The sequence below is a fragment of the Perissodus microlepis genome, chromosome 7 (assembly GCF_051167445.1).
Source record: "Perissodus microlepis isolate ML-2025 ecotype Zambia chromosome 7, ASM5116744v1, whole genome shotgun sequence".
Lineage (NCBI taxonomy): Eukaryota > Metazoa > Chordata > Actinopteri > Cichliformes > Cichlidae > Perissodus > Perissodus microlepis.
In genome coordinates, this window is record NC_140467.1 from 20548531 (window position 1) to 20570697 (window position 22167).

General features: G+C 39.4%; 1 protein-coding gene across 12 annotated transcripts in view; it reads right to left on the reverse strand.

Annotated features, from left to right (window-relative positions):
- The window catches only part of ap3b2 (adaptor related protein complex 3 subunit beta 2), a 59866-nt gene extending 38246 nt beyond the window's left edge, over window positions 1–21620 (reverse strand). For 5 of the 12 annotated variants that reach the window (XM_084934047.1, XM_084934045.1, XM_084934048.1 and 2 more), the window contains exons 1-6: window positions 21364–21620; window positions 4606–4681; window positions 3318–3392; window positions 2933–3028; window positions 1747–1907; window positions 263–329 (exon numbers count right to left, since the gene is read on the reverse strand). In XM_084934047.1, the coding sequence (XP_084790173.1) occupies window positions 263–329; window positions 1747–1907; window positions 2933–3028; window positions 3318–3392; window positions 4606–4681; window positions 21364–21476 (588 nt within the window). In that variant the 5' untranslated portion in view covers window positions 21477–21620. Of the gene's footprint in view, window positions 1–262; window positions 330–1746; window positions 1908–2932; window positions 3029–3317; window positions 3393–4605; window positions 4682–13400; window positions 14526–21363 lie in introns of those variants that run through there. The other 7 variants (XM_084934038.1, XM_084934037.1, XM_084934049.1 and 4 more) reach the window with 6 other exon arrangements.
- Window positions 21621–22167: the final 547 nt, after the last annotated feature.

Genomic DNA, 22167 nt, shown 5'->3' on the forward strand with positions numbered 1-22167 from the left:
ACATCTGCAGTCTGTTTCTGGTTTTGTTGCATTTCCCACAGAAAGAGCTAATGCAAAAAACTGCAAGGTGAAAAAGGAGACTGGTTAAACAAATGATAAGCCTTGAAACAACCGGGGCATTAAACGCAATCTGGTGCTGTGCACAGCAGCTGGTCCCTGATATTTTGTGCACTGTGTGGTTTGCAAAATTGTATTTGCCTTTGCTGGAAATAAAATCTGGAGAAAACACTGAATCAATAAAGAGAAGAGAGGAAAAACACACCGTGGTTTTGTCAGCGAGGAGTTTCTCTATGACTTCAATCAGCTGGTCTTTTTGTTCAGGATCCAAACTGAGAGGAGAGAAGAATAAATCAGTAAAAATGCATGAAAAATTGTTCCAGGAACTGTAAGTAATCATCCTCAAGGGTATAAAGAAAATGGATTTTACTGCTAGAGCAGCAATGGGTTCTCAGGAGTCTATTTTTTACTGCTAAAGTTTTACAGTGGCAGCAAGTCATATCAACATTTGATCTAGCAGGCCTAGCAGTTCTCAGACTGGGAATCAAGGCTCCCACAAAGAAAAAACAACAAAGAATTCATAAAAACTGGAATGTAATCACAGTATTACTTAATGATTGTTTGATTCTAAATGTATTAAATAGAAAACAGGACACAATACTGTGTTTTTCTCTATCAAATTTATATATTTCCTACTGTGTTAAATTTTGTGAAAAAGAGAAATGGTCAAGTTTCAATAGGACTGTACGCAGTCCTGTAAAAAAACTAAGCACACTCTTACTGCTTCCACTGGAATTAAGAGGGTAAGTAGCAGACAGGTGCTGCTAATCAAATGCACTTGATGAATTATGACCACCTCCATGAAAGCAGACAAGTTGTTAGTTTGCTGGTCTGGAGAATTCAGATGTATGTTAACACAATATTGAAATCCTCCCAGGAGTGGACACCCCAGCAAATTTGTTCTCTTTTGTATGAATGTCTGTTTGGGCTCCTAAAAAACCAAGACGCTACATCTCAAAGGGTTTATCCTGATACAATAAAGCCATGCAATGCTCAGAGAAGTTGCTAAAATCCCAAGACTACACCGGAACCTCTGGTACAACGTTCTTTGGACACCTCATACCAACTGTCAGGCATGCTGGTGAAGAGGTGATGATTTGGGTTTGTTTTTCAGCCACCAGACTTGCAGCACTTTCCAGTTGACCATTTACTTCTCTGTATATCAACGTATTTTATAGTCAGTTATGAGGCCATCTGACTAACAGCAAACTCTTGTCCCAAATTGGATCATGAACTTGGAAAATGAGCCCAAACACACCAGAAAATCAGAATGAGTGACAAAGATAAGAATCAAGGTGTTGCAATGACCCAGTAAAGTCCAGATCTCAACCCAATTCAAATTTAGTGGTGAGACCTTTGGAGAGCTGTGGATAAACACATTTCAGCAAACCTCAATGAACTGAAGAAATGTTGTAAAGAAGAAGGGGATAAAATTCTTCCGCAATGGTGTAAAAGATTGACAAATTCACACAGAAAACAACTAGTTCACGTTACGGCTGCTTCAGGAGTTTTCTGTTCTTTGTGTTCTTCACTATTAATTCAATTTAAAATAACCAAAACTTTATAATGACTGTGAGAAAAAAATATGATCATTAGTCGTTATAATAACTGATACACTAAGAACTAGCAACTCAATAAATCATGATAACTTTGTTTTATAAACCTAAAACTGTCCTTTTGGGTTCGTACCTGTACAGTTTAGGGATTGCATGTGCTGCGGTCTTCCTGACATACGGAGACATATCCGAAGCAGCTTCTTTGATGGCCAACATCATTATTGGAACGATGATTGTTACTCTTATGCTGGAGAGGACTCGCAGGGCGCTGGCTCTGATCAGCTGGTTCGGATCCTGGAGAAGTACAAAGTGGTGGAAAAATACACTTTTAGAGGTGGTGAAATGTTGCATTTTGTTCATTGCAAAATAGTAATAAAATCTAAAAAAGGAATCTGTAGTTATGCTAGCAGCTCTGTGGTGCTGTTCCCAGGGCTAGTAGTTCCTGCAGTTTTATGCTAAACTCAGCATGCTAACATGATCACAATGAATAATAAAAAGGTCAGTCAGTAATGAAATACAACACTTTTAAGTAAAGTAGCTTACCACTTTTAGGAAATTAGCACTAAAACACAGCACTGCCATAGCTGGTTCTAATATAAAAAGTTTTTAAAATTTTATTTATTTGGCCGTGATTTCAGGCCAAGTTATCCAGTAATTCCAGATATTTAAATCAATTCATTTTCATTTCATTTATATAGCGCAAAATCACAACAACAGTTGCCTCAAGGCACTTTATTTTGTAAGGTAAAAACCCTACAATAATACAAGGAAAACAGAAAGCCCCAACAATCATATGACCACTGTGAGCAAGCGCTTTGGTGACAGCGGGAAGGAAAAACTCCCCTTTAAGAGGAAGAAACTGCACAAAGAATCAGGCTCAGTGAGGGGCGACCATCTGCTGTGACCAGTTGGGGGTAAGTGGATGAAGACAGCAGAGAGACATGGTGTGAAAGAGAACCAGAGATAAATAATAACTAATAATTAAATTAGTGCTGTCAGCGTTAATCTCGTTAAAATGACATTAACGCCATAACCGCATTAAATCTCCGTTAGTGAGTTAGCGTGGATCGCCCCGTGCGTGGGGCTGGGCGGCGCTAACGCGTTAACGAGCTAACCGCGCTAACACGTTAATTTAAGCAATCAATTCAGTTTCATTTAAGCTTTTTTTGTCCAAATGTTGTAAAATAGTTAACGAGGACTATCGTGCAAGCTAGGTGAACTGCAGCTAATTTCTGTATAATATGAAGACAAGAGGCTTTACAAAAATGGTTTATATTATCTCAAATCTAAAAAATTGTCACATATATAAACTGCTGTACCTTCAGACCTCGCTGAAACGTGGAAATTGAAAGCAGAGCAAGATCCTGCTGCTCCTCAGCGTAACGCACCAAGTAAACATAGACCAGCTTCTTCACCTGGAAAGACGAACAGTAAGAGGGAAAGAAGAAACAAATGTAATCATTTAAATCTTAACAATTTCATCCAACCTATGTATATTAGCTTAATTATTTTCACTGAGATGAGTCCAGTAAGGCACAGTTATTAAAACATGCAAAAGTGGAGAAGGAAATTGCAATTTTGTTTATATGAGATAAAACTGCACTCCACGGAGGTTTGGAAAATGTGATAAGATAATATGAAGGAAAATGAAGAATGCAGAGCCTGTAGCACATAAGGCAACATGAGACTAGGTTCATTACCAACCTCTATGTTTTTACAAGCCACGTTTTTCACCACAGCGGGGAAGAGATCTGATGCATTTTTACCTCGGGCAATCATCTGCAGAGAAAAGACGCATCCAAAAAGCAAAACAAAGATTTCAAAAGATGGCATTTTTCAAGCATTTCAATTGTTGGCAAGAAAAAATAAATTTTTTATGTTTTATTTTATCTTTTGATGCTTTTTTTCCCGTGCTCTTGGCCCGGCAGGAATGATGAATGAAAAGATGGGTGTGGAGCCTCAGAAGTAGAAATCTGACAGAGTATGAATATTTAACAGCTGACTGCACAGTTTGCATCTCTTATCACAGTAGTTAAATCATTGGAGGCAGCCTTTGTCTTATGGCTCAGAGCACAGTTTTATAAAATGACTGCATTTTGACAATAATACCATGAGATTAATCGCCAGTTTTGGTATAGAGAGCATGCTTCTGGCCTTTTCTTAGTCTCAGAATAAGTAAAACTTGATGCATTGTATGTTTTGCATTTAAAGGTTTGACCTTGTGCACCTGTGTACCCGCTGATCAGTGAAATCTCAAGGGGGGGGGAATCTGCCCCTTTCTGCAATGTTAATGTTCCAGCTAGCCACTTACTTTAGTTAAAAAATAAAATAAAGATTTCTAGGTTTTTATGTGAATCTACACCCACTGGCCACTTCATTAGGCCAATGAGTTAACTGTTCATCAGCTCGTTACAGCATCAGTGACATAGTTGTCAGACAAGATCAGTTAAATAATAACTAAAGTAATTTTTTAAAAATTATGGTCATTATTAGAGTCAGAAAGGAGGATTATGGGTATGCTCACTGGCTAATCAGATGTCAGCTGTGTGCCTTGGTTTCACAGTTAACACTACCTGTTGCTAATCATCAATATGGAGACTGCAAAGACACTCAGCTCAGCTCAAGGCTTCAAAATTGAAGTAATGACAGACATGGTGGCTATGAGGATCTTTTGTTTATCGTCCACAGTAAACGTGACTTTCTCTTATTTTTGTATATATTTCTTTTGTTTTGTATAGATCCCTGTTGACTGTACGTTTTTCTCCTGTTTGCTATTTATTCCTGTTGTCTACTATTTATATTGTATTACGGCACAGTTGGTGTGGAGCACCCACAATTTCATTGTACATATACATTCTATTCTGTTCTCTGTTCTGAAATAGCGTTATACAACAGTATTATCCATGACATTTTTAAAGCATGATAATAAACTTCATGGCTCACTCTTGATGTCATCCTAATTTCCCATTGTGTCCATTTGATTTATACTCACAGCTACAATCCGCTTCATTGCCTCCAGCTTAAGGGAGTCTTTGTTGCTGTCCAGCATCTCTTTCAAGTCGTCATGTCTGTGGGAAGAAAACATTATAAAAATATATTTCACAGCATGGAAACCACAAAACACCCAGAATGCAATAAGAAGTACTGATATTTTTTACTTTTAAAGCTCAAAATTGATCAAAGACTACAGCTGTGACCCCAAAATTATTCTCTTTGAAGTAGGAAAGCCTCACAAAATAAAGAATCATTTGAACATAAAATACCTGGATAATTGGAAAGTGACATAATCGCTAAAACAAAATGACTTCTCAAACACAGACTGTTGATAAATGGGTAGAAACGAGTGTTAGAAATATTTTGGATGTGGCGAAGTAGAACAATACATAAAATAGAATACATTAGGTCTATCAGTATCATATACAATTGTTTATTATTTAAATAAACAGTCTAGTGATTTTATTAGCCAAATGATGGGCCAGTCAGCTGATTTCAGCATTTTCTAATTGCAGTTCGTCATATGCAAGGGTTGATCGCTGTTCTTTGGTTTCATACAGGTACTTTGCTTTTTTATAAGCATCCTGATTTTTGATGTTGCAGTTTAAAGAACATATGATTACCACGCTAAATCAACAAAACGATGACCAAATCAAGTAAAATATTTTGTTATCACTTGCAGAGTTGAAAAGTATTACTAATTCAAAAAAATTATAATTTATCATATTTGTACTTGACTCAAAAATATAAACCTAAGATTGTAAAGCAATTGTCATCTTCTCCAGTTGACTCTATATAAACTTTAATGATGGTTCTTGCTATTAAACCACAAGATTTTAAACCATAGCAGAGAATGTCTACTAGCTTTTTCCTATTAACTTGTTCTTTGGGTATAAAAGCTTTTGCTGTTTTATTTTATTCAAGCGCAGTTGTACTTTGGCTAATGTTCATTTTCCACTTCAGGTTTTTAGATTACTAAACAGAAACCAAATAAAGATTTGAGGTGTTCAGATTTAGCTTGTAGGACTCAAGCTAAAGCTAGTTTTAGATTTAGTTTTTACTACTTTTATTACTTTTGATATCAGTTTTTTATGGAAGAGGATTAGGATCAAAATTAGATTAGGATTAAAAAGTGGGCATGTCTTTTTTTTTCGTTTCCAGAATTCTGACTTAAATCTCAGAAATCTGACTCAGAATTCTGACTTTTTCTAAGAATTTTGACTTTCATCTTAGAATTTTGACTTTTTTCTCAGAATTCTGGAAAAGAAGAAAAAATAAACGTGCCCACTTTTTGTCCCAGTGGCCCTAATCCTCTTCCTTAGTTTCTGTCATCCGATACTGTAATATTTATAATTTTTAATGTGTATTATATATTTTATTAACATTTGCTGCATCTAGACATAATACTATTTTTGGCTTTGCAATAAGCTCTGCTAGCATACTTGCCTCTATCACCTGTTGCATCTAGTGTACAGTTTGTCCATCGTTGAGTGCCAACGAAATGCTGATACAGCAAACTGAAAACACATTCTCTAGTTTTTATCCAGGAGCCACATGTGGATGACACGAAATTCCATCTAACTTGGACTTGGCAAAGTATATCATGTAAAAGTACCTCTACTGTATTATCACCAGTATATATCTTTTTTATTGTTTTATTGTATATTATTTTCTAACAGCTGTGCTTTGTATCTGCATACAGACTACTGTATAACAGTGCTTTGTTCTCCAGCTTTGCTCATCCATCATTGCTGTCAGAAACAACAGAGCGGTCAGCTCACACAGCAGTCTGAGTAGATCTAAGCCGACATCTCCACCCAGCTGCAAAACAAACATAAATAAACGGCAGTGACAGTTTCCACCAAACCTGCCTGTAGGAAAACCTGCAAACACTGGTTTCAGTAAGACAACACAACAATACAGACAGGAACAACTGCTGCAGCTGTCAAGATAAACACACCAGGCTAATTGAATTCTGAAATACTGATGGATGGCATTTTCAAGCAACCTTAGCATTCATTCTGCTGCTTCCCCATAAATAAGATACAAAAAGACTTCACGTATTTTCATTCCACAAAGACAGAAATGCATGACAACTTTGCGGAGTTGTCTATATAATGCCCTCAATCATAACCACTTTAAATCAACTTGTAAGTCTTATTTTCTTTTAATAGTAACAGTGTACATATATATAAATTTGGCAGTGTTATGTGGGTATTATTCAATTTCCGCCCTTCAGCCAGCTGTTTAATTACCCACAATAACAATATGATTCAATAAAAGCAGCTTCTGAAATGTTTTCACGTCTAATTATGGAAACAGTTACACTCATACAGTAAGTTTCTTTAAATCTGACCCTACTTAGCACAAAAGGAAAACTGTAAACTACTCTAAAACCACCAAACAGGACAACTCTCTCAGCAGACAGACCTTTCATTAGGAATCAGGGTCTTGTCATTTGGTGGTATGGGAAATGAAGGGTGGAGATCAGTTGGTGGTGGGTGGAGTGATTGCTGCACATTTCCCCCAGCGGGTTTCCAAGGCAACAAAGAATGCAATAAAATGAAGTTAAGTGATTTCCCGGTTTCCCGGAGAGCCTTTGTTGCATCTGACAGTATTACCACGTGGGATCATCATCGACTCTAACAACCGAGTCCAGAGTCTCTGAAAATTATTGAGTGACTGCACACTTGTTTTAGAACAGGTGAGAGATGGGAGGCTCAGATGTGGCGAAACTGGGGTTTCCCCTCACACAAACAACCTCGCTGCTGGCACTGAGAGTATTTCTTAAAGCTTCTCTTTTAACTGAAGTATATCTGAAAAATAAAGGGATCTATATTGTATTATAGTGCGGGCCTTCGAATTTGGCTAATACCCCCTAAACTGTGAGACGCAAATGTAAAATATTGTTCTTTATTTATATCACTACAACATGCAGGTTGCAATATACAGCTTCTGCTACCAAAGTTTAAATATGTTATTAGTTGTATGAGCTTTTAAAAGACATCATTACACTTCTGTAATTCATGTCAGATCCATTCATCCGTCTCCAGTTCAGACTGGAGGTGGCTGGAGCCTATCCCAGCTGCAATAGGTGGTACACTCTGTAGAGGCTCACCTATTTAATAAATTAAATCAACAGATATTCAGTGATTACTACAGTAAGTGCATAGATATTACTGATGTGCAGTTATATGTATTCTCCATATCTTATGGCCACAACTGGGAAACACAACCCCTCGGCTGTACTTTTCCTGCTTTCGGCTAAAGTGCCAACAAAGTTTTCGCTAGAGCTCCTTGTTGCCAGGAACAGTAAACCGCACAATCATAGACTCAGCCCATCCTTGTTGGTGCCTCATTGGCAGATTTGTATAAGGATGTATATGACTGTGTGCTCTGCATTTGAGTTACAAGTCAAAACACATTGGTCAAGCAGTACTGCAAATACTGCTAGAGCTGTGACTTCCTCAGATCTTGTCCTCTTCTCCGTAAGTGAAGTTGTGTCCAAAATGCTTTAAATAAAAAAAAAAAATCAAAACATTTTCCTTCAGATTAAAATTAAAGCTATTGAGATATTGGACCCTCATGTTTTATATAGTCTCTCAGTCATTAGACATCGGGGACCTGTCAAGTGTGCCTCACGCCCTAAGACAGCTGGGATAGACTCCAGCTTCACATGATCCTGAGCTAGAGAAGCAGTTAATAAAATGGATGGACTGGGAGATGGAGTTTTATAATTCATAACTTTAAAATTTAGCCTTATGAGGGTGTTGACATTAACCTTCAAGTGATTGAGCCATAAATTTGTACATGTGATATTTTACAAATGTAAACATTTCAGAATATCTGTTACAGGTAAATGAATCAGAACAGGCATGATGAGAGCCAGGAGAGCCTGAAAGATTCAAAAATCAAAGCATGTATGAGGAAATGATCTTAAAACAATGTTGTGATTAATTCATCATCTTCCTGTGCAGTGTGAATGTATTTCCCAACACTGCATGTTATTTAAATCAGGCTCCAACCAGTGCTACAAATGACTTCCTAAAGAAGATAATCAAACTGCAGGCAGAACTTTTACTTACTCTGCTGTGAGAGTGGGAGGCTGCTGGGGTGCACGATATAATTCATCTGTTTTGGTCATGTGACAGCAGTGAATGGAGGCTTGCAGTCTGTGAGGAGGTGGCTGCTGCAGAACACAGTCGGTTTATCACGACTCTGCCCCGAGTTTAAAGTGTGTGTGCGCAGGCGTTTGTGTGTCTGTGTGCTAAGAAAAGCCTCTGCTTTTTGCTCCGCCAAGCATCAAAGTGTTAATAATTGCACTGCATTGCGAATAATATAGTTCACTCTGTCACACACTTCAAAAACCTGCACTCATCAAAGACTGTCAAATTAAGCCACCACAGCAAGGATTATTTTTGGATGCAAGTGCAGAACTCTTGCTGGGTTTTTTTTAATATTTTGGTCAAAACAAACAATAAAATAAATGAATGGATATTGCAGCCTAATGTTGATTTACAGCAGAAAAGGAGGGAAGTGGCTCATTTCATCCTTTAAAATAATGAAAATGAATCACAGCCTTTGGCTAAAACAAGTGATCATTTCTATCAACACAGCCTGAAACCTCAACTTCTACTTACTTTGATGTGGGAAAAACCTTTTTGTCTTTAAAAGTGAAAAACAGATAAAAATATTACAAGGCAAGTCTCAAAATGGTAAATGCACTGGTTCTTTTATAGTTTATTTCTGCTATAACTGAGGACTCAAACTGGCGTATAAAACAAAATGCCAACTCTTTTATTCATGTCTCATTCACCCATTTACAAACACATTGACACAGCAATATTTTCTATACCTAAGTGCTTTCTATCTAACATTTATACTCCAATGAATGCAGTGGGAGCAACTCAGGGTTCAGTATCTTGCTCAAGGATACTTAAGTATACTGAAGCAGGCAGGGATCGAACCACTAACCTTCCGGTTAGTCGCTGACCTGCTCTAGCTCCTCAAAAGACATCCAACAGCTATAAAAGCGTCTAATGGCAGAATATGTACCTTATGTACAGTTATCAAGTGCTATCAGAGCACATATCAGGCCACATATGTGGTTTACCATGGCAACAGTCAGGTCATAGTGCAAACAGGTTTGTCGCAATAACTGTGTACTGTCGATAACGGTGTTTTTAAGCAAATAAATCACAAAAATGTCTCAACAATGTAAATTTAAAAATATAGTAAGTCAAAGAGTAATTGTTTTTTTGTATGCTTTTGTACCGTCATGGCCACAGACTCTTGCCAACTTTGGTAAAAAAAATCGAACGCTGACTCTGAATGACAGCATTATTGCAATTTCTTTTGAAAGTGAAAAATTTGATTTCATGACAGTGCAAATTTGTCTAAATGTCTAGAGTCTAAATGAAGACTTCACAGGGTATCAAAGTCATTATCCTTTATCTGGTGGGAGGTACGACTGTGATTTCAAATCAGTTATCAGTTTGTCTAAATGTCACATATGGATATGAAGCAAATGTTAACCTCATGGTTGTGCTGAAGCCAGAGGATCACCAAAGTCATTCAGATTCATCCTCTGGGAACCATCCAAGTAGTGGATGCAGAGATATTTCACTGGAAAAGTAAACCTTAACCTGCTGATGGCACGAAAGGAAAGTCAGCAAATTATTTAAGTCATTAGGATTAATCCTAGTCGAACCCAAGTCCTATTGGACTGTGAAGGCAAATATGTTCATATGGGAGATGAAGTTCTGTATTTTCATAACAGAAATTAACCGTATATGAGATAAATTTCCACTGCTTAAATTACACATTCTTTTTACCTCTAATTAAAGCCTGTGGCTGAAAGCAAAGAGGTGGTACTTCTACTGATTGCTATCAGCAACAATTCTAGAAAACAGGAAACCAGTAAATTATGACTTAAAGACAAAGTCAATTTTAAAATTTAGCAGCCACGGTGAAACTTCCCTATCAAAGGCTCAATTTGCTTTTCCAGCTTGTGTTAGCCCCCCCCCCGATCAGCCTTACTAATTAATAAAGTGACAGGGATTAATGTGGCCTGTTTGATGACAAACAAGCCTTTAGAAGATCTAATTAAAACTGAACCTGCACCATTCATTACATTTGCTGTAGCTGTGGCCAAACATTGAATGTGTCAAACAGGAATGATCAATTATTTGCACACACACACAAGAAAAAAAAGAAAATTAAAAGACTATATTGAGAAACTGCAGGACATATAAACCTCTAACTGGTTTTAGACGTCCCAGCTTGAGCTCAAAGGACCTGCAGTAATTCAATACCAGCACTAGGTTTCTCATTTCTCTGGAAACCCTGTCCTGCTGAACAACAGATGAATTTACAAACCAGCGTTGAATTATTTAGCCCAGTGTGGTACAACAGAGCTGACGGGCGGTCAGGTTACCTGCCACCATTGCCAAGAGATCAGCGGGACTCCTCCTTCTGGAAAGTCTCCATGGGATTTGGCCAGTGTTTCATGTGTTTAATGACACACTTTTAGGTGTAATGTCAGTTTGTTCATCAAGAACAGGGTGCAATAACACCAAAAGCAAAAGATATGAAAATGTATTTGCATGAATCAGCGGCGAGTGAAAGATTGAGGAGTTGCAGCTTGAATTTATAAGCAGCTGTTTTACATAAGCCGGCTCTCTTAGCAGAGCCGCGTCTTGTTTTTCCACAGTTACAGATGCAGAATTTGCCTCTTAAAGCCAACCAGAAGTGAATTTCTGTGCCTCTCCAGTCTTGTAAAATTAAAAGAAACTGCTGTAGCTGGTAGGTATGACCCAATAAAAATCTGAAAGTATAATTACATCTCCCTTGAAGAAAAAACAGCTTCTGAAGAGCGCTACACTGACTTTACATTTTAGTGGTTTGCAGTCTAATTAGTTATAGTAGCTCCATGGCCTTTAATTCATACACTCAGTCTAATTCCAATAAACAACTGCACTTTTTCTAATTTCTTTAATAAATCCATCTGCATTTATACCGACCCGATCCCCGGGGCACCATGACATGTGATAGCAGTCCCCATCTTTTTAAAGCCAAGTCTGCACTGCACCACTGCACATGTTGCATATGTCCATGAAATGCTTCCTTATGATTCTTATAGACTTGAACCTAGATAGTGCGCTTTTATTTCATTAGTGCATCAGTAGGAAATTAACGAGTAACTAGCTGAATAAGTAATTCCTTTAGAGATTTTCTGTTTCCGCCTTTTCCAGGTCAAGCATTTTCTACTCGTCTCTTTTTTTTATGTTTTTGTAAACTGAATATCTTCTGATTTGAGGCCATCAGACAAGGCCATTAGTGGAGAAAACAACCAGCAGATTGATGATAATGATGCCAATTTTCAGAAGCAGGCCTACAGTCTATTTATTCACTCTACATACTAGCTATCTCAGAATGTGCAGTAAACTTTTTCTGCACAATACTGTGCAAAAGTATTGCCATCTCATTTGTTTATGTTTTGTGTCAAAGGAGCCAGACTTTCTTGTAATATTTTAAAGTGTTCTTAAGCAGCAGTTCTTCAGACTTTCTTCAGTTTTCCTTTGGACATTAGCTGCTTTTCCACACATTTTTGGTCCAGTTCTTGTAACTGACAATGTTCAAGGGAATGATTTTGTTTGTTAAGCCACTTAATGCTAAATCATTTGAGCGTTAAAAAGGCACCAGGGATGAACCAGTGTTGTGTCTACATATAACAGACAAATTAGTAAATTTGAAGTTGTATTCTTAGGCACTTCACATTACTTGATCTATGAAAAATGCCAAAGAAAACATAGTTTGACAGTCATTAAATAGCATTACTGCACTCACAAGGTGATTTCCAAAGAACTACTATCTTAAAACTTGGTAGATTTTGGTACGGTGTGCTTTCCATCTTTCCAAAAATTGAGGAAACAACTATTTACAGCAGCTGAATAATATCTGAAAGTGATGTTCTTAAGAAATAGGACAAAAATCCAACAAAGAGCTAATACATGACCTGAGAGATACATCTGGTCCTTCAACTGGTCCATCTATCGTTTGCCAAAGCATCATCAGAGACTGTATTTCCATGTATATCTGTACGTTTCTATAAATTGCTGCACTTATTGCCATTTTTCAGTGGCTCAAGACTTTTCCACAGTCCTGCATGTTCATTTATTTCTATTTAAAAAGTGGTAACATTTAGCCACACAGACTAATCTTCATCTGCAGTCCCTGGCAGGTTGTTGTATTTCAAGGAGAATAAAAGAAAACCAAAATATGTAAATGTGTCGATATATAGACAAGAGCCAGAAGCTTATGAATGCAAAAACGGTGACATAAATATATGATATATTACACAAACTTTAAAGATCAGATCTTTAAAGAACATGAAGCTTGGATTACTGCTCAGCCAGCTAAGTGGCAAGTATGGAGAAGTATTTGAGTGAGTCAAGATGGTCAGGTGACATTAAGATCAGTTCGGCTAAATCAATTAATTTTCCATGGGTGTTCCTGGAAAAGATTTCCTCCATGTTTAACCAGTAGACTAATGCCTTGCTGTAAAGCCCGTGCCATTTGTTCTACAGGACATCTAAGCAACAGGAGGCAAACATAGTAAGTAAAGACTGGATCGGGCCGCTAACACTCACTTTTACACTGTTAAGCACCCTGTTAGCCCATTTTTGACATTTTAATCTTGTTCTCAAGTTGCATTCACTGAAATCTGCCCTGGAAGAGAAGCAGCTAAATACTCTCTTATTTAACTCTAGCACTGATGTGTTCTCATCCTACCGCAGCGGTTGAGTTTGGAAACCTCCACCACCTCCACCACCTTCCTCCAGTGGGGCTCGTTCCTCCTGGTCACCTCCTCCTCCTCCACCTGTACCTCCAGATCGGAGGTGGCGCAGCTCATCAGGCTGGAGGGCGCTGTACCAAGCCTGCTGCCCGCTATCGGGAGTCAGCACGGGGCTCTTGTCCTCCTCCTGGCCTTGGACCTGACTTTGCACGGTCTTCACCATGTTCACCGCGTTCACCGGCAGCTGCAGCAGCTTTTGCATGGCGGTCATGTTTTAAACTTCGCCTTGACCTGTGGAACCACAGGTTGGATCAAGTGGAGAGAAAAAACAAAGAAAAAAAAAAAGCTGCGAGAAGATCGAAGCTTTCCGGTTAATCGGAGGAAATTCTCCTGGAGCTCCTCACACAGTTTTCATGCCACAAAGAGCAGCGTCAGCTACTCTGTTAGAAATCCTCCTTCCCTTTAAGGCTAAGTATGTGGACATTTCCTGCAAGACTGGCACAGCAAGCCTCCTCATAAATGCTCCATCCTGAGGAGAGGTTGCTGCCTATTCCCCATTAAAAATCCAGCGGTAGCTCCAGAGCTCTGTTGTATTTTTCTCTCTCGCTGTCTTCTGTTACTGCTGAGTGAAGCAGCAGACATCAGCTGCTCAGTAAATGGATGCTCGGCAGCGAGGGGCGTGGAGTTTTATCTGCCGTGACGCCTCTCCTTTCGCGACTCCTCCCTGCTGCTCATGTGGTTCCTGTTGCCGCACCAGTCACTCTCTTCCTCTGTACGCATGTGTGTGTGTGTGTGTGTGTGTGTACAATATATTTATATCCCAGCTCATCAACAATGACACAGCCTCTCCCCACCTTTTGCCACGTTATCACTCGCTTCTCCTCGTGCGTGTCATCACTGCTCCGAATCCTCACATTAACAGCTAGAAACTGCACGTCTCCCCTCCACGCTATCACGCCGTCTATCACAGCTTCTTTTATCTGCCCTCACCTGGACTCAACGCCAGCGAGCCTTTGCAGAAATATTTCCTCCCTCTGCTCGCGCATTACGCTTAAAAACCTTCCGTCCTATTCATTTTTTATAGCCATCATTGTGCCTCTTTTTTTCTCTCATCTTACATGACTCAGCTTTCTTGGCAGTGTCGTGATGAGGACATCTCTCTCGCTCTCTCTCTCGCTCTCCCGATTATATTTCTATGTGGCTCTAAACAAAAAAAAAGAAACTGCCTTGAAGCACAACTGACATAACGCGCTTGCTGTGATCTGCAGTAGCTCAGTGACAATTTGTTGACATTTGCTTAAGACTAATAAGATTTTTATCCATGATGTCATCAAGAGCAAACCCTGGGCTTGCTGCGCCGGCAGCATCTTTACAGTAAACAAAAAAACAAAAACAAATGCAGAAGATTTACAGATATCTGCAATTTGCTGTAGTTTTTTCAGAAAATACATTTGACAGTTTAACACATTTCAAACTCTGATCTCCTGATTCTCAGTTTAAAGCACTCAAAAAAGCCAAAAGCTAAACATCACATTTTTTTCTTTTAAACATCCAAGTACAGTTGATTTGTGACAGCAACAACACAGCACTGCTGCTGGCTTTTCTTAACTTAGATTGTCTTTTTTTCTCTGTCTGGTCTTTAGGTGCAGTGCAGTGCTATCACACCCTCTAAATGAAGGAGGATGAGAGCAAAATTATATATGAAGACATAAATTAATAAACTCTCATATAGTCTAAAGTTGGATGATTCATATTCATGCTCTGTGTGGCCACAATGGAGATAAGGCTGGTACCTACATTGTGTTCGAGTTCGATGAAAAGATTATTAACAATGTCATTACTATGCTAAATATAAGATTAAAGCCAGTAGTCAAGCCTTAAAATCCAAGGAAGCACTGGTCACTACTGGCTATCACTGATATAGCACTTGTGTTGCCTGACAGTCAGTCACTTTAGGAGCTGTTTTTTAACAAATCAAACTGTGGAAAAAGACGCATGCATCCATTTTCATAGCTGCTTATCCAAATTAATTTCAAGGGGAAGAGTGAAGCCATCCCAGTCACTGATTACCTTAACATGCATTTCTTTGCTCTGCGGGAGGAAATGGATGAACCATGAGGAAAACTACGTAAGCTCTGAAGGAACATGCAAACTCCACACAGCAATGCTCCAGTCGACCATTCAGGGTTGAGCCAAGTCAAATCCCAAAAGCCCATTCAGAGCCAGTAGTACAGTATAGTACAGACTAGTAAATGCAAACAATATTTAACACTGTTCAGTTTGAACAAAAACTTTAAAGATAACACTTTGTGGATATAAGGTGAGCATTGCAGTATTAACTAGGGATGGGTATCATTTAGGTTTTATCCAATTACGCTCAGCCATTGTTGTGAGTGCGCACGCCAAGGGGCTGCGAGACATTTATGCAGCCGTATTTCACACATGACTATGAAAGGCGGAAGAGGAAGTAGTTCCTTCGAATGTAGACAATCTGAATGATATAGTTACTTTCCACTGTGTTCATGTTAATGGTAAACTACAAATTTACCCTAAATTACTAAAATATCGATATTTTAATGTGAGAATCGATTCTAGAACATAAATGACTGGTATCGGAGGAATCGATATTTCAGGATCGATCCGCACATCACTACTGGTTACTACCGTTTATGTCAGAACCGGTACCCATCCCTAGTATTAACACAACCTGGTTGTGTTTTACAACGTCACATTTTAGGAAACTCACGTTTTTTTGCTTTGTGAAGATATCATGTTCATATCTTAGTTTAACTATTTCACTCTTTTTGTCATAAATATGGCATTTGATGACCTCCACTCAGTATACATCAATGAAAACATGGCTTGACAATAGGGCTGTTCATATAACGATATATATCGGATGACAATATAAAAACGTCTATCGTTTCATTTTATGCTATGTTTCTTTCGTGGTGTCGCAAAATAAACTGTTTACGGCAATATTTTTTCATGGTTTTGATGGTCACTGTAGTGGCTATATTAATTTCTTAAAGTTCTCTATTTCTCTTATATGTAATATAACCACACTACGGATGGACAAGCACCGGTTTTTATGCGTTATGGTTAGCAACAACGACGGTAACAGCATCGCGTGTCCGCTTGTTTATGTTCCACATAAACCTTTCACAATAAAGCTCAAGATCCTGTTGAGACTTTTCAAAATAAACTGAAAGAGCAGATTATTTACGGATGAGAAGTAAAAAAGAGCCGCCAGGTGCTAAAAAATAAACCTTAGACTCAAACGTTAGAACAGGCTTTTCCCCGCAGCACCCTGTGTAATAAATACTCACAAAGAAAACGGCGGCCGTTACAACTTATGTCTAAAAATGTATCGTTTCATGCATCGGTTAAAACACTCAACTCCAGCTACATGACGCGCAGCTGGAAACACTTCACGCAAGTCGAGATTCACAGAATTTACAGAAAATGTTACATTTTTGTGATTTATATCGTTATCGGGACGATAGAATTCTTATATCGGGATATGAGATTTTGGTCATATCGCACAGCCCTACTTGACAACCATTAGAATAGGTGGTTTTCAAAGGCGAGCCCTGGTAAGGTGTATGGGCACAGATCAATCTCAGTAACTTCAGAGGCACACCCATTTACTTTGTTATAGAAGCAGGCCTGAAATATTACAGAATCCATTCAGTTTAGTAAGAGAAACAAGGGTCACTCCTATTAGCCATCCAAACAAGAAAGAATTAACACAAAGCTCAGGAGTGCAAGGACATAAACTCGCTGCGAACAACTGATGCTACACTAGAAATGTAACATGGTGATAAAAGATAATATATCCTCTATGATAAGCTAAAGTGTACTTCTCAAAATGCCAAACAAGTTCTTAAAAACAAACAGTTGCCTGTTGAGATGTAGAAACTAGAAATGATAAGTAAAAATCCCACTGGAGACTACAGATTAATGCCAGGATGATGGAGGAAACAGCAAGCAGCGTTGCAGAGAAGCAGCAGCACTGACATGTCAGAGACAGCAGTTGGCGAGGATGTGTTTGGTATATGACAAGAAGAAAGTGAAGCTGAAGTTATCGCAATGTGAGATGCAGTCCAGTTCAAGTTCCCTATGTGACCTATATCACAGACTTGATTTTTGCTGTCTGACAGAGATGTAAAAACCAAAAAGGTGATCCCGCGGATGTATGAGGAAGGGCAACGGTCCCATAAATATGAAATTATAAGACTTGACTTTCTCTGACTTTACTAGACAGATACAGTGAAGACTGACCAGGAAAGAGAGACACGCAGCAAAGGGCCGCAGGTCAGACTTGAACCCGGGCCGGCGGCTCTTAGCCATGTAGTATGTGGGCACCTGCGCATCCAACTGAGCTAAACTGGCGCCCAACACTTTTGATTTTATTGTTTAAGAACACTGACCTACGATAATAATAAAAAAAGAAGCCAAGGCCTTTTTCGTTAAGTCTTGCAAACAAATAGTCACCTGCATCAGTCTCTGGTCCTTTCAAAGTCATAATTTATTTGTCTTAAGTGCTGAAGGACAGTGTACACTTTTAAACGGAAGAAAGCCGATCTTTTCTCTGGATGATAATATACAAAAAGATTGGCACGATCTGAGGACCGAAGCAATGTTTCACATCCAACGTGTCTCCAAGGCAACAACAGTGAAGGTCGTGTTAGTGTGCTTCCACCATTACGTTTGCAGACAAACCGGTTAACCCACCTTCACTGAGCAAATGTTGACTTCTGCACACACACACACATCTCTATATCAACAATATCCAGCCTACACTGGAAAAAACAGTAAAGAGGGTGGAATTTAATCACAAGTAGTTTTGCACTAATGACTAATGTTTGCCAGACAAACTCGAGACAAAACCTCCTCCTCCTCCACATCCAAAGGTCATAGTTCAGAGCCTGAAATTCTGCCATCTATAGACACACGGCTCCCTCTGCTGGTGAATTATGGTGACGCTGAAGGCATTAGAAACTGAGTGGGGGATGTTCTTGCTTCACCCACACAGTCTTCTTATGCTTACTGCCCTTTCCATTGGAGCAACAAGTCGCCAGTCAGGGTTAACACAGATACAATATCCTCATTTCTTGTATCGTATCTTGTATCCTCAGTTCCTCTCCTTGTGTCTCTGTCCCTTTTCACCAAAGATGTGAGTAGAGGAGAAGCAGAAGAGACACAAGGAGAGAGAAACCAAGGTAACAGGGATTTAATAAATGAGACATCCTTTGCGTTGGAGCCTCATTTTAAAAGCATTGCTGAGTTTGATGCGTGGCACAACCGCATCATGAATTGTTTTATTTAAAACCCGACTACTGTTGCCGTTCACGCTATCAGATTTAATAGTGCACGTGGGAGTTTTTTATATTTAGGACCCACATGGCACAATGTGAAAGATTTACCTTTTCTAATCCAACACAGAAGCAGTTTGATCAGCTTAAATAATGGAAACATTCAAAACAAGTTATTCAATGAGTCTTCCTCTTGCAGTGGTTTGTACATTGCAGCTAGGTGTCACGACTCATGTACATGCTGCAGGTACGCTTGCTCCTTATAGCTCTTGCAGCAAGCTTCCTCTTTCTTCTCGCCTCCAGATGCATTTTAAAGATTGATAGACCCTTTAGCATGGCATACTGAGATTGATATCTAGTTCACAGGCAAAAGGACAGAGGAGGTATACGTTAGTGAAATTAGCAATGCCCATTCATTCACACTGACATTCATACTCACATCCAATTTAGGATCCAAGTGACCTAGTCTAAGCTAACATGTATGTCTTGGATCTGTGGGAGGAAGCCAGAGGGAACCCACAGAGGCACGTGGATAAAATACAAACTCCACACAGGAAGGCCCCAGCTGGCCAGTGAATTTGAGTCCAGGATGTCTTTGTTGTGACACAACAGTGCTAACCACTGCACTAATGTGTCACCTTTGTGCTCATCATGTCCAAAATGAAAAATACTCTCAGCAGCCAGTGGTACTCCTCAGCCTCCTAGTAGATACACATAGGTATTAATTTCAAAATCCTAGGTGACTTCTTTGTTGAGTTATTGCATTCACAAGAGTCTCAGAAAGCTTGACCTCTGACCTCTAACCTTGAGGACAAGTTCACTGAGATGCAAACTTATGTGAGATTTTTAGCAGATACACCTATGTTATCAATTTGAAACTCCTACAGTGCATCGTTGCTGCCCTGGCAGAATGAGAACAATACCCCATCAGGCTTTCATGGTGGGAAAAGTCGTAAAAAGCAAAAATAAAACTGTAGGAGTGCACGATGTGTTAAATTGTCATTTCTATTGCACCGTTTAATCCCATCTCATCAGATATTTTTCACACATGACAATTTGACTTTGCATGCTAGTGAAAAAAATTATTTTGTAAATAATAACTTTCTGAAATTTGTCTGTAATTAAGCAGTAGTTTCAATAAAAACAAACAAAACAAAGAAAGAAAAAAACTATTGTTAAATGACTAAATGCTTTAAGCTATGAGCCTCTATAAGATGTTGTTAGCTGGTATTAGTGAAACTTTCGTTAAAGTGGATCTAACGTTGTTGGACTTGGACACTGGTGAACAAACTCAGAGAGAAAGCTGAGGAGGTAATTTAGCCATCTATATAGCGCTTATCTACTCTCGTAGAGTACTCAGAGCACTCTATACAACATGCCACATTCACCCAATCACCTCCATTCATACAAGCACTTTCTTCTATAACCCTCTTTACTTTAGTGCTGTTTAGCTAACATTCACACACATTCACGCTCCGATGGATGCATTGGAGAGCAACTGGGGATTAGGATATTTGGCATCACCACCAACCTTCCAATCAGTAACTGACCTGCTCTACCACCTGAGCTACAGCCACCCCCGCAATCAGCTGTGTTGAATCAAAGACACATCTAAAACCTGCAGGACACCGGCCCATGAGACCTGGAGTTCCCCCACCCCTGCTCTAATCTGCTGACAATAAGTAACTGTGATGAATACATTCTTTTTATTTTCAATTAAAAATGTGAAAAAATTACTCACTGTAACTTTAAACACTAACCTTAAATTAAATAAACATGTAGAAGGAGCTGGAGCATGCTGACCAGGAAACAGGTGTATACCATTAAATTAAAAATGGCTTAATTAACAAGTTCATTGTCTAATGTGCAATCACAGACTGCCTCTGTACAGCTGTGTGTACCTCTTTCCCTGTTTGTGTGCCCCAGTAAAGGTCAAAGTTTTCCAGATTACCAGTTATTATGCCCTATGTTATTTAAAAACATTTTTAAACACATTTTTCACAGTTGTTCAGGATGCAATATTCCTGAAAAAATGCGACTCAATGTAGTTGCAGTCAGGACTGATGACTGATGATTATTTAGCTGGTTTTGCTTTGTTTGTGATGACCTCATGATGTTTTATTTTCATGTATTAGTACTCTCTCTTGTAATGTGGAACTTCCTTCCGGTCCGGGCCTGTGTGCCGCCACCAGGCTGAGCTGCTGCCGCTGTCCAGCAGGGGTGGTGCTGAAACCTTGGAGCTCAGGCCTCGTATCCCCCCTGTGACAGGCCTTTCGCATCCCACTTCACAAACATGACGTATAAACACCGTAACCTTAAAAGCCTCACACACGTGAGCAAAGAAATGTAATAACAGGAGCGAACAGCAAACAGCAGCGAGCCGCACACCGCAGCCTTATAGCGGCCAAATCACAGCCCGAGACTCAGAACTAGAAAACGAAGGCGCTGCTTTCAATCACGGGCCTGTAGCAACAAAGTTCAACATGCTGTCCGTTATCTATTGACGTTACAGCATACTTTATGTACGTGTTAGCGGACATAAGGCTGCCCCTCCCCCACCATAAGCTGGCCCATAACACCCCTCCCCACAATATGACAAACAGAAACAGTAGCAGGCAGCACCGAGGCAGGTAGCTCGTACCTTTTGTAGTCGGAGGAGAAAATCCCTCCGCTCGCCGGATCGTGACCGTACTCCGGCTCCCCCACGCTGGACGAGCCGCCCTTCTCATCGTTAAAAGCGGAGCTGGCGGACATAGCCGTGTCTTTCAGTGTGTTTGTGTTTTTGTTCTTGTCGCTCTCAAAGAGCAGCAGCGACGGCGATTCAGTGCAGAAGGCAGCGGGATACACGGCTCTTAAAGGCGCATACACACCGCCGTTATCTCCGGGATGCTCGGCTGGGGGGGGTTATGAGGTCACGTGACTTTTCTGGATCCCCCCCCGGGATATATATATATATATATATATATATATACACATTTTTCTTTCATACATTTTTATATAACAGGCAGTTGAAAATTTGTATTATCTCAACTATTAACTCTAGAAACCTGTTATTATCAAAACACACACGCACGCAAACACACACACAACTTCTTATGTGGTAGAGTATAGTAGATAGTCTTTCACCGGCCCCGTTCTCCCCTACACTGCTAAAACTAGTGGTCTCTCTCACACTCAGGCTGTACTTCCAAAATAAACTGAAATAAATCAAACGGACATAGGCTGGAAAATAAATAAAAAATGATGTGAAACTAATTCAGGAAGAAAACATTGCCATTAACTTTAAAGTTGTTGAAAAGTTCAGTGTCATGACACACAAGTGAATCTGGTTAGTCGCTCACAATCACGGTGGATTTATGACTTCAAAGTTTGACCTGATGGTAGCCTGGCTGTCCCTAACAGTATAGGACCTGCTGCATGGGGCTATTATTGTAGCAAACGCATT